Raw genomic sequence first — 13772 nt, 5'->3', positions numbered from 1 at the left:
TTCACTGCAGTTTCCCCCAGCTCTGCCAAAATGGATGGACCTGGGGTGTGGCAGGTGCGTGACGCCACAACTAGTCTAATCCATGACTGGCTGTGACACTCCATACACCAGAAATCGCCCTTCAGTCTCTGACTAGTGAGATTTCTGGCATACTCGTCAGATGCTCCAGATTCATGAAGAGACGGGCATCTCGTCATGAACCAGGAGTGTCTGACTTCAGACAGCCCCCTCATCAAGGCCGACGTGAAAAACTGGCCTTAAATCCTTAGACTGATGAGAAGTTGTTTATATGGATTGGTGGTCCTGCGTACCCCACCATACGGACAATCACATCGTCAGTACATATTCTAGTGTCGCTCCTCACTATTCTCCTGCAGACAGGCTCAGTGTCCCCTATTCTTTTGCACAGTAAGGGTATGTGTCCACATTCAGGATTGCATCAGGATTTGGTCAGGATTTTACGCAAGTAAAATCCTGACCAAATCTGCACCTGTGGTCACTGGCAGGTCACCTGCGGTGTTCATGCGTTGTTTCAGCATTGTAAGGACATGCTGCGTTCTAAAAAGACGTGCCGCATGTCCGTTTCCTCGGGTCTTCCGCATGCGTCTTTTAATGCATAGTGGAGACGGGATTTCATGAAATCCCCTCCACTATGCTGTAACATCTGGACGCAGCGTGTTTGATGCTGCAGCTCTACGCAGCGTCAAACACTCAGCGTTTCCTGACCGTGGAAACATACCCTTAGGGTCTTAAATCTAAGATGTCTATTTTTTTTCCCAGTGAATAGTTAAAGGTTTCCATAGATCTCAATAGAATACGACCAAGCAGTAAGATGAAAGCCGCAAAATGCTAGGCACACGCTCTACTTGGCTAGTTTTTTTTTCTGTGTGGTAAAAACAAAAGCTAATTTACTAGAAGTCAGTTTTCATTAATAATCTGTGTAAAAACTTTTTTTAGTATGATGGCAAAAAATGTTCCCTTAGACAGTATTAATGCAGTGATCCTTAACTGTTTTTGACAGCATGGTGGAATTTATGTCAAGAGAAGTGCCAAGTTTAATGAGATGAGGATGAAAAGCAAACTGCAGTCCCAGATGAAGGCGGAAACCCCCGTAAGTTCTAATGTGTAGTAGGCTTTTCAGCTGATATGATTTGCTAACCTATAGCGCTAGACTGTCAGTCAACAGAAATTGTTTTTCATAAAAGCCACGTATAGGTACTCCTTACAGGAGGTATGTGAATCCAAACTGACCGTATAAGCATAGCCCCTATAAAACCCACAGCTGTAGTGATATTGATGCATCTGTTCTGCAGAAAATGAAGTTTCATCAATGATCTAATTAGGGAGCCCGGGGCAATGGTCCCCCCACTAGGTTTCCTTACTGGTGATTGACAACTGTGCCTTGCCTGGAGTAATGATTGTCTGCAGAAAAAGCTCAGGCAAGCCAGCACTGTCAGTCACCAGTGACAGGGTCAGGGGCAAGGAAAACCAGCGATCGGAGCAGTGAGCTACACCTCTTCTCCATGCCCAGAGTGCACTGAGCACCCTAACATGTTTCTGCAGAACAGAAACCGCCATTAGACCCCTAAAGCTGAGATTGTTGTAGGCGTTTTATCCCTATAACGCTACGTGCTCATTTTCTTCTATCGGTTTTGGCTTACAGACTCCCAGATTTTGCCATACAAACTGCACGCATATTACTAAATGGATCTCTTGAACCTGATGAGTGGCGTACTTGCTTTGAAATCTGTTTTAATGGTTAATTCAGTCTCCACCCACCTAGTCTGACAGTTACTTGGTGTCTCTCCCTCCCCCAAGCTACAGCTGTCAGGGTAGGTGGGATAAGATTTAATTGCACTCATGAGCCGTCTCATTTGTTAGCTGGAATGATAAAATGTTAATTTTAATATCGGGACTATACATGCATTCTAACCCAGTTTTTCAAAGAAAGTACACCTGCCACATCAGGTCTAACAGACTGGTAGGTTGGCATTTTAACCTATTGGTTCCTTGATTTTCCTTGGAAGATCTTAATATCTCCAGGTGAGTCTTCGCTTTTTATCCTTCTGCATCTAAATGATGTGTATAGTCTGCTGAAAGCAGTTTATGGTCTATGATCAGTCGTAGTCCTCCCACTGTGTCGCCAGTGAGGAGAAACGCGTGCTTTCTGTTCTGATTGTCTATTTCCATTTTTAATCAAATTCCATAAACTTTTTTTTCATTGTGGAATAACCTGATCAGAATTTTGTATAGTGTTGTAGGGCTTGTTCTCTCAGCAGGTCTTATGTGTGCTGTGTGATATTTAAATATTAAGAAAATGTATATGTGAAAATGGAGGAGTGTGCTAGGGCAGTGCTTCTACAACTATGAGGCACCCATTAGTTGTTGGAGAGGCACAGCTTGCGGTCCAGTATTCACAGAAGGGATTATCCTTTAACCCCTTTCTGACATTGGACGTAATATTCCTTCCATCACCTTTGCCTGTTTGACCCTGGAGGGAATAATACGTCATTACGATCGCCCACGCTCACGGGGAGTGCGCGGGCTATCGCCGCCGTGTGTCAGCTGATTTTTACTGCGGACACACGGCACTAGGTGCCAGGAGCTGTCACAGACCACTCCCGGCATTTAACTCCCGATATACACGATCGCTGCATTACGGAAACCGACAGAGGGCTGACAGCCCCGATGCCTTTGGACCGGAGACCCCGCGGCGTGACGTGGGGTCCTGATCGTTGCCATGGTGACCCAATATAGTCATGACAACATCCGTGTCACAAGAGCTAGGAAACTTACTGATCATGCGCAGTGCATGATCACCAAGTCTCAGTGCAGAACTTACAGTTTCTATAGCATGCAGATGCTGCATGCTCTAGAAGCGATCAGCCTGCAAAATATGAATGTCTCATAGTAGGACAAAGTAAAAAAAAGTTAGAAAAAAGTGAAAACCTTTTTTTAAATAATTTTAAATATTTTTTAAAAAAAATCAAAAATAATAAAAAATCTAAATATATTCTATCTCTAAATATTTGAATAAAAAAACAATAAAAATACATATTTGGTATCTCCGCGTCCGCAACGACCCGACCTATAAAACTGTCCCACTAGTTAACCCCTTTAGTGAACACCATAAAAAACAAGGCAAAAAACAATGCTTTATCATACCGCCGAACAAAAAGTGGAATAACACGTCAAAAGACGGATATAAATAAAAATGGTACTTCTGAAAACGTCATCGTGTCCTGCAAAAAACAAGCCGCCATACAGCTCCATCAGCCGAAAAATAAGTATAGCTCTCAGAATAAAGTTATGCAAAAATAATTTATTTTTTCTATAAAATAGTTTTTATTGTATAAAAGCTCCAAAACATAAAAAAAATATAAATGAGGTATCGCTGTAATTAAACCGACCCGAAGAATAAAACTGCCCTATCAATTTTACCACACATGGAACGACCTAAGCTCCCCTCCCCGCCCCCCCCCAAAAGAAATTCATGAATTGCTGTTTTTTGTTCATTCTTCCTCCCAAAAAATCAGAAGAGAAAGCGATCAAAAAATGTCATATGCCCGGAAATGGTACCAATAAAAACGTCAACTCGTCCTGCAAAAAACAAGCCCTCACATGACTCTGTGGGACAAAATATGGAAAAAGTATAGCTCTCAAAATGTGGTGATGCAAAAGCAATTTTTTGCAATAAAGCGCGTCTTTTAGTGTGTGACAGCAGCCAAACATAAAAACCCGCTATAAGGTCTCTTTCACATATCCTGATGTTTCTGGTACCGGAGATGTCAGTGTCTGTGTGTGTGTAATACTTGTGGCACATGTGTGGCATGTATGTGCCGCATCAGTACCACACGGACGGGCGCCAGGGAAGAAGCGTTACAGTAAGCGCTGTTCCTCGGCGCCGGGTGCGGAACACGGCTATCATCATTCTCCCCTGCTCTGCCGGCGATCGGTGAGAGCAGGGGAGAATGATGAGTTATATTTAAGTGATAAGAGACAGCAGGCGGCTGCTGATGGGGACTGTGCTGTAAATAAATGAAAAAAACTACGTGTGGTTCCCCCCCAATTTTGATAACCAGCCTTGCTAAATCTCACAGCTGGGGGCTGGTATCCTCTGCTGGTAAGGGGCCATGGATATTGTCCCCCCAGCCTAAAAATAGCAGCCCGTAGTCCCCCAGAAAAGGCACATCTATAAGATGTGCCAATTCTGGCTCTTTGCCCGGCTGTTCCCACTTGCCCTGTAGCGGTGGCAAGTGGGGTTCAAATTTGTGTGGTTGATGTACCTCAGTTTGCTGTTAAAAAAAAAAAAAAAAAAATCCTGTTATCCCTTGGAAAAATTAAAATCTTGGGGCTAAAACAACAATTTAGTGGTAAAAGTGTAATTTATTCTTTCTTCACAGCTCAGTGGCATAAAATTATGTGAGGCACATGTGGTGTCAATATGATCACTGCACCCCTAGATGAATTCATTGAGGAGTGTAGTTTGTAAAATGAATTCACATAGGAGGATTTCGCTGTTCTGGCACCTCAGGGGCTCTGCCAATGTTACATGACACCCTCAAACCATTCCCGCAAAATCTGAACTCCAATATGGCGCCTCTTCCCTTCTGATGTTTGCACTGTGCCTCAGAAGTAATATTCCCCCACATATGGGGTATTGGCGTACTCAGGAGAAATTGCACTACAAATTGTATCGTGCAATTTCTCCTATTACCCATATGAAAATGCAAAATTTGGGGGTAAAATAACATTTTTGTGAGGAAAATGTGATTTTATTATTTTCACGGCTCAAATTTATAAACTTCTGTGAAGCACCTGGGGATTCAAAGTGCTCACGACCCATCTAGATAAGTTCCTTGGGGGGTCTAGTTTCCAAAAGAGTGTCACTTGTGGGGGGTTTCACTGCTTAGGCAGACCAGGAGCTCTCCAAACGGGACATGGCATCCGATTTCCATTCCTGACAATTTTGCATTGAAAAAGTCAAACGGCGATCCTTCCCTTCCGAGTTCTGCCATACACCCAAACAGTGGTTTACTCCCACATATGGGGTATCAGCATACTCAGGACAAATTTTACAACAATTTTTGGGGTCCATTTTCTCCTGTTGCCCCTGGGAAAATGAAAAAAATTAGACCTGCAGTAATTCTTTTGTGGAAAAAAAAAAAAAGTTTAACATTTTTTTTTTTTTTTTTTTTAAACATTCAAAAACTTCCTGTGAAGCACATGAAGGGTTAATAAACTTCTTGAATGTGGTTTTGTGCACCTTGAGATGCGCAGTTTTTAGAATGGTGTCACGCTTGGGTATTTTCTATCATATAGACCCCTCAAAGTGAGTTCAGATGTGATGTGGTCCCCCCAAAAAAAATGGTGTTGCAAAAATGAGAAATCGCTGTTTTACTTCTAACCCTTATAACTCCGTAACAAAAAAAAAAAATTGGCTCCAAAAGTGTGCTGATGTAAAGAAGACATGTGGGAAATGTTACTTATTAAGTATTTTGTGTGACATATCTCTGTGATTTAAGGGCATTAAAATTCAAAGTTGGAAAATTGCAAAATTTTCAAAATTTTTACCAAATTTTTATTTTTTTCACAAATAAACGCAGGTAATATCAAAGAAATTTTACCACTATCATGAAGTGCAATATGTCACTAGAAAAGTCTCTCAGAATCACTGAGATCCATGGAAGCGTTCTAGAGTATAACCTCATAAAGGGACAGTGGTCAGAATTGTAAAAATTGGCCCGGTCATTAACATGCAAACCACCCTCGGGGGTAAAGGAGTTAAATAACTGCAGCTATTCCAGGTTCTGGACACTAATTGATTTATATTGTACAGGAGAAAAATAAAAGGGAAGTTAGGCTGTATTTTTCATTTTGATATAGGCTTTAACTTCTAATGACGAGGCCCAGGTACCATCTTGGTCTGTCTGGAGAGGCTCCTGAAGTCTGTGTTAGATGGAAGGTGTGTTCCAGGAGCGCTTGTTTTACGATAATGGTGCAGTCTAAACAGGCTGGAGATGACTCGACAAAAAAAGCAAAATGCTCATTCATAAGGTAAAATTATGTTTTGCCAAAAAGATCCTTTTCGGCAGCACATCATCCTCTCTTAACAACTTGTGCGGCTGAGAATAATGGCAGCCTATAAGCATCTGAAGTGTGTTCTGCTTATATAAACACACCACCGACTGATAAATATTAATTGATTGGCTCGAATGCTGCAGAATTGTTAAAGCAAACTGCTCACCAGGTTTGATCGCTATAAGATACGGCCACCACCTTTCAGGGGTGATATATAACATTCTAAAATCCTGTCTATCTGCCCCCAACCCGACATGAAACACAAAAAAAACAGCTTTTATTCTACTACCCCGCTGGGTGGTTTCTAGGTTGTGTAGGGGGCAGAAATACATCAGCCCTGGAAGGTGGGAGCTTCATCTCATATCTGTCAAATCTGGTGACGGTTTCCCTTTAAATGTAAATGCAACCTAACTGGCACAGGATCATGATTTAAGTGATAAATTTACTTCCCAGGCGACTGTGTGTGAACTGCTCAAAGCGTTCAGACTTCTTCGAGGTGTAGTAGTATTGTATACGCTCTTCCACTGACCATGTATGGACCTTGTTGGCCTGAATAAGATGGAAGTTTTAAATTCTCCACATCTCTTTCAGGTAGAAAATTAGGATCCCAAAGTAGCTGGTTCTTTTTTTGAGAATCTCTCCCACCTGTTGGAGTATATTTTAGATATGGCAGCTTAGGCTCAGACCCAAACATGGCCTCCTCAGCCCTCGTTTCAGACTCCATGGTCCAGTCATCTTTAGAGTCGGCAAAGCATGGGGAGAGATCAGTGGACCCTCTTGAAGTCAAGGAGGCAGACATCTGTGCAGGTTCAGACACTTTGTTCGGTTGTAGAAAACCAATAGTCAGTACGGTTTTAGGATGAGTATTATCTACTTCACTGTCTGATAGCCAATCTGATACATCATAGCCATAAAATGCCAATAATTCATGAAATTCAGCCTCCGCTTCCGCTGTTTCCCCAAAGGCCCACAATGATCCCTGGTCCTCCTGCGCCAGGATCTCAGCTATTCTTAACGCTTTTTTTAAGGAGACCACGTCATGTTGACACTCCGTGAATCACCGGCTAGCCTCCATGCAACTACACTCCATTCACAGAGAGGTCTAAGATATGCTCTAACAGGTGGGAGAGATTCTCAGGAAAAGGATCAGCTGCTTTGGGATCCTAATATTCTGCCAGAAAGAGAAGTGAAGAATTACCTCAGTCAGGCAGCGGAGTGCCAACACAGAGTTGGTGGAAGATATAGCTGCCAAAATGAAGTAACTGTCAACGATAATGAGCAGGCTCTCTATGAATTAGTGAAATGTAGATATAACACAGGTGAGGCTCTCTGAAGGCTGTCTTTTAATGTCAAAGTTGTGCAAGGTCACTTTTGTACATGGAGTGAGGATGAGTTGAGACCTTTTGAGTAAGGGTTTCGTGTCTATGGTAAAAGCTTCTATCTTATTCAGGCCAACAAGTCCATACACGGTCAGTGGGGGAGTGTGTACAATACTACTACACCTGGAAGAAGTCTGAACTTATTGAGCACTTCACACACAGCCGCCTGGGAAGAAGAAGGCCAGTGATAAATTTACTGTTGTAAAATGCTAAAATCAGTCTTTTCATCACCATTATGATGCAGTAATCTAGTTATTTCCTGTTCACTCCGGCAGTTCTGAGATGAGTGCAGGTCTGCAGTTATTCCTTCCTAGTGCCTTTTTCCTCTGATCTGTAGAGAAGGAGCTTCACTTGTGAGCATGTGCTTAAAGTGCAGCACAGATTCATCTCAACTAAAAGCGGAGATCCTTAGATCAAGAACAGACATTTATAGGACATTTCATAACACCAACCCCACAGCACTGGTCACTTTTGAGCATGTGCGTAAAGTGCAGCACAGATTCATCTCAACTAAAAGCCTAGATTCTTAGGTAAATCAGGACAGAAACAACATTTATAGAACATTTCATAACTGAAAAAAAAATCAGCACAGACTGCATTGAACAACTGTACTCAATTTATTATATATTTTAGAAGTTTGTCCATTTTATTCCAACTCCACAGCACTGATCTTCTTCCATTTTGTCATGATATGGGCAGTTTAGCATGTAGCGTGGTGAATGTCCTCTTTAAACTTTGCTTATGTCCATTACAGACAATAGCACAAACTTGCACTACTTCATACCCCTCATATAGGCACTGGAGGGACTGCTTAAATATTCATCTAAAGTAATTGTTATTGATGTCAACTTTAAATTAATTGTGTGATTGAGGCAAATCTGCATGAAAAACTATTTACATGCACTTAACCCAATTTTTTTAATGACTGTTTGGAGTAATGTGACTTTTTCGATTTTTACACTACTGAGAATTACCCCACAAAAAGCCTATGTCTCAGGAGAAACTACACAGGTGCTGAGAATGTTCTGATAATGAAGCACACACTTGGGATTTCTGTGGAACCTGATGGCAGTCTGTCACCAACATGGTCCTGTGCCGTGCCAAGTGAAATGCACTTAATGTTCTCATCTTTGTTCTTCTACTTTAGTATTAATGCTGGATTCTAGTTGAGTTTCTTTCTGTAGCTACGTACAGTACATTAAATTTGATAGTTGAATACTTGTTGTGCCAGATGACATTTCCCATGACTTTTCCTAAAGATTGTAACTGAATTCTTCACATTATTTTACTTTTTATACTTGATGTCAGTGATTTCTCGGTGTTGTTGGCTTCATGAATCACTTGTCAACATTTGATAAATCCCAGTAGTCTTATTTTCCCTAATAATATTAGTATCTCAGTAAATCTGATTCTGTGACTTAATATCATGGAATCTTTAGTGTATATTTGACACATTTAATCTGCAAAATATGAAATTGCAACATTTGCAATGTCAATTCTGCTATTTTCTATTATGATTTATGGTAATATGAAAGGTAGTTTAATAGCAAAGTGTTAAATGTGACCGTAAAGAGAAAAAATGAATATGGCTTGGTTCCTTAAATATTCCCACAAACTGTAATTTGGTCTTGGACTGGCCTTCACATTGAATTGAACCAAATTGTGTATGAACATTTCCACTTGTGTGGTTTTTTTTTTTGTTTTTATTTCTAATAAATTTAGTGTTCATTCATATACAGTTATGGCCAAAAGTATTGACACCCCTGCGGTTCTGTCAGATAATGCTCAGTTTCTTCCTGAAAATGATTGTCTTAAATGAAAAAACACAAAAAGAATTGTCCTAAAGCCAAATTGGATATAATTCCACACCAAACATTAAAAAGGGGGTGGACAAAAGTATTGGCACTGTTCGAAAAAATCATGTGATGCTTCTCTAACTTGTGTAATTACCAGCACCTGTAACTTACCTGTGGCACCTAACAGGTGTTGGCAATAACTAAATCACACTTGCAGCCAGTTGACATGGATTAAAGTTGACTCAACCTCTGTCCTGTGTCCTTGTGTGTACCACATTGAGCATGGAGAAAAGAAAGAAGACCAAAGAACTGTCTGAGGACTTGAGAAACCAAATTGTGAGGAAGTATGAGCAATCTCAAGGCTACAAGTCCATCTCCAAAGATCTGGATGTTCCTGTGTCTACCGTGCGCAGTGTCATCAAGAAGTTTAAAGCCCATGGAACTGTGGCTAACCTCCCTAGATGTGGACGGAAAATAAAAATTGACAAGAGATTTCAACGCAAGATTGTGCAGATGTTGGATAAAGAACCTCGACTAACATCCAAACAAGTTCAAGCTGCCCTGCAGTCCGAGGGTACAACAGTGTCAACCCGTACTATCCGTCGGCGTCTGAATGAAAAGGGACTGTATGGTAGGAGACCCAGGAAGACCTCTTTTTTTACCCTGAGACAAAAAAAGCCAGGCTTGAGTTTGCCAAAACTTACTTGAAAAAGCCTAAAATGTTTTGGAAGAATGTTCTCTGGTCAGATGAGACAAAAGTAGAGCTTTTTGGGCAAAGGCATCAACATAGAGTTTACAGGAGAAAAAAGAGGCATTCAACGAAAAGAACACGGTCCCTACAGTCAAACATGGCGGAGGTTCCCTGATGTTTTGGGGTTGCTTTGCTGCCTCTGGCACTGGACTGCTTGACCGTGTGCATGGCATTATGAAATCTGAAGACTACCAACAAATTTTGCAGCGTAATGTAGGGCCCAGTGTGAGAAAGCTGGGTCTCCCTCAGAGGTCATGGGTCTTCCAGCAGGACAATGACCCAAAATACACTTCAAAAAGCACTAGAAAATGGTTTGAGAGAAAGCACTGGAGACTTCTAAGGTGGCCAGCAATGAGTCCAGACCTGAATCCCATAGAACACCTGTGGATAGATCTAAAAATGGCAGATTGGAGAAGGCACCCTTCAAATATCAGGGACCTGGAGCAGTTTGCCAAAGAAGAATGGTCTAAAATTCCAGCAGAGCATTGTAAGAAACTCATTGATGTTACCGGAAGCGGTTGGTCGCAGTTATTTTGGCTAAAGGTTGTGCAACCAAGTATTAGGCTGAGGGTGCCAATACTCTTGTCTGGCCCATTTTTGGAGTTTTGTGTGAAATGATCAATGTTTTGCTTTTTGCTTCATTCTCTTTTGTTTTTTTTCATTTAAGACAAATTAAATGAAGATGATAATACCAAAGAATTTGTGATTGCAATCATTTTCAGGAAGAAACTGAGCATTATCTGACAGAATTGCAGGGGTGTCAATACTTTTGGCCACAACTGTATTACTGTAGCCTTCTAGGAACACCTCCTATTGTTTCTGCATTCTGCAGGCATGGTTTGTTAGGAAGCCATTCTAGAAATGCCTCCTTGGTGCACTATATGGTTTTCATAGTCTATAGCTTTTTTTAGTTTTTCATGAAGCTAAGGTAGTTTTGTTTTTTGTTTTTCCTTTCTGTCTTTCGTAGCCAAGGAACAATAATTTTTCTTTTTCTTTCGAAGGCTAAGCTCCTATGCTTTAGATTTGCTGGAGACTTGAGGCTGTGATCGTCCGATCGCCTGTGCTTCAGCCCTGCTATCTATAGCAGAAATCGCGATCTTCTATGAACGCTGGCCACGAGCCAGCATTCACAGGAGTATCATAATGACAGGCACTGATGTAATCGGAATATCACCGGCTGTTACGACAAATCATTGGCGCCTCTCGATCACATGACTGACGCCGATAGCTTGGATGAATGACACTCTTCCAGCTGGCGCTTGTTAAATCCTGCTGGTAGTAGTTGACAGTGGGATTTAACTGGTCCACAGTCGCTGGTGGAGCACCCCTGATATAGGCCCATGACAGCTGTTTAAATCAGTCATCCTGTGCAGGGATAGCTGTGGGCTGAGGTCGTGAGTCCTGATCAAAGTCAGGGACACAACATATGATGTAAATCGTCAAATGTAGTGAAGAGGTTTAAAGAGTTAGTAATTTTTTTTTTTTTTTTTATTAAAACGATAATACATCTGAAAATAAGAGACATTGTAATATATATTTCTACTGGAAAGAGATTTCATTCTTAATTCACTGGTGCAATTGGTCTTTGATTACAGATTTCCCATTATTGAGTTATGAGTTGTCAATTGATTCTAATATAGTTCTATGGAGAACTGTCGTTTCAGTAGTCTCCAGTGGAATATCTGCCTCTTAATACTCTTCTATAGAATGTAAAAAAAAAACAACTGCCACCTCCTGTCTCAGTAATGTGTCTTCACTGAATACAGATTTTACCCCTGAATTTACAGTTCAGTTTTCCTCCAACACTCCAAAGACATACTGATAGGCAGTCTAGATTGTGAGCCCCAATGGGGACAGTGATGCAGTCAGTAATGGGTAAATTAATGGTGCTATTTAAGTGAGCAAAATAACTATTAAAACATTTTTAACAAAATGTTGCCCCCTCCCATTGCTGCTACCAATCCCAACCACTGTGTTGCGCATGCACACTCCATATGAAGGCCTCTCTTAATTTGTCTGCTTGACATGTGCACTCTTGATTCCTATTAGACTTTTGTTTATTACTATGTAATGATGTCATCATTTCAGATATACTGAAAGGCTTATCAAGCTGAACTGTTGCGTCAGTGATTTACGGTAAATGATGCACTAATATCTCTTATCTAGATTACGACTATGGTCTTCAGGGTCTTTATCTCATTTTATTTTCAAAATATTATCATCTAAATGTTGCTGACTTAGAACAAAATTTCAAAAAAATCACAGAAAAAAGATACACCCTTACCTTTACCAGGTCAGATTACCAATTCACTGCAGGATGCAGAAGACCCCCATGATAAAGGCAGGGGCAGCACAGGTGCAAATTACTGATGCAGACAGCCACTCACAAACCTACCAATTCATGGAGGGGGTGGCTGTGTAGTATTAAACATGCACCCAGATGGAGCTTGCTTAGCAGGCCAGTAACACAGATAGTTGTGATGCACAGTGTCTGGCTTACAGCCTATTGATGATGCCCACTGTTCTGTCCATTTCAGGAAAAGACAGTGTGGCTCATAATATGTATTAAAGTTAGTACAGCAGTGTTGGTTTGCTGTGTTATAGCACCATCTAGTGGTGGGTTAAATTTATAACCTGCGTCTTAGTAATAAATAGAGTGTTGCATTATGGGATTGCACCAAGGTATCATGGGATAGGGAAACTCCATTTTTTCTCTGTGTATTTCCCTGGACACATGTGTTAATCTGCTGTGTTGGAACTACCTCACATAGTTGCCATCCTGGTTAAGTTTATCCGGTAAGATTGTTACCTCTGTTCTTGCAATAAAGTGTTCTACATAATGTGATTTATTGTATAGCAGCAGTACTTAGGAAATCTATTATCAGTGACTTGCTGTATGTAGTTATATATAGAAGTTGCATCATCATGTATATTTTTCTTGCTAGTTGTAAAGTATCAGCTGTGCTGTTATTTGGCTCAATACTTATCCATATCATTTGTATTCTTATAGTTTTACCGCATTTTCAATACCTGTTACCAATAAACAAGTTAGATTACAGAGAACAGTCTGCTTATTTGGAAGACAGAAGTGGTTTATGCTGTATGTTGCATCACACACCGTATCAACGTGTGTGAAGACAGAACACCCACACTATTAGATCAGGTGGGCTGTCCAGCACTATATAAGTGCATCGCCTACAAGGACAGACACCTCAATTCACCCAACCAACATTAAGGGTCTAGCTGCATCCTACAGAAAAATGGAAAAGTGCAATATAAAAATGACTAATGTATAAGATAATTACATTACATGGGGCATTGGTCTATATTTTGGCCAAAATAGGTAAGCTCGCAACCCACGTCCAGGGTCCTTACATTTGCTTATTGGAAGTGCGAATATTGTTGTTTTTTTTTCTTTGTAACATTTCTAAGCGCCTATTAGTAGCGTATAGTACTTTAATCCCTTTACGACCTTAGACATATCCATATGTCCAGGTCGACTGGTACTTAACGACCTTGGACATATAAATGGGCAGATGATGTGCACGTGCGAGCGCTGCCCGGTGTCAGCTGATTCTGACAGCTGACACCTGGCTCTCAGTGCCTGGAGCGGAGAGGTGCCTTTCTACTAATTGCATTCACCTATGAGTGTGGCTGTTTTAATCCTGTTATCAGTTTAGAACACAACTATCAACTCTAAATAATAAATTTAAGTTCCATACTTAAAGGGAACCTGTCACCCCCAAAATGGAAGTTGAGCTAAGC

General features: G+C 40.9%; 1 protein-coding gene across 1 annotated transcript in view; it reads left to right on the top strand.

Annotated features, from left to right (window-relative positions):
• The window catches only part of AGPAT5 (1-acylglycerol-3-phosphate O-acyltransferase 5), a 91318-nt gene that overhangs the window by 34950 nt on the left and 42596 nt on the right, over positions 1-13772 (top strand). Inside the window, exon 4 of the mRNA XM_077290050.1 lies at positions 1022-1111. Within this exon, the coding sequence (XP_077146165.1) occupies positions 1022-1111 (90 nt within the window). The remainder of the gene's footprint in view (positions 1-1021; positions 1112-13772) is intronic.

Source organism: Ranitomeya variabilis, chromosome 2 (genome assembly GCF_051348905.1).
Source record: "Ranitomeya variabilis isolate aRanVar5 chromosome 2, aRanVar5.hap1, whole genome shotgun sequence".
Taxonomy (NCBI): Eukaryota; Metazoa; Chordata; class Amphibia; order Anura; family Dendrobatidae; genus Ranitomeya; species Ranitomeya variabilis.
Note: the sequence above shows the minus strand (reverse complement) of the source record. Positions and strands in the feature narration are given on the sequence as shown.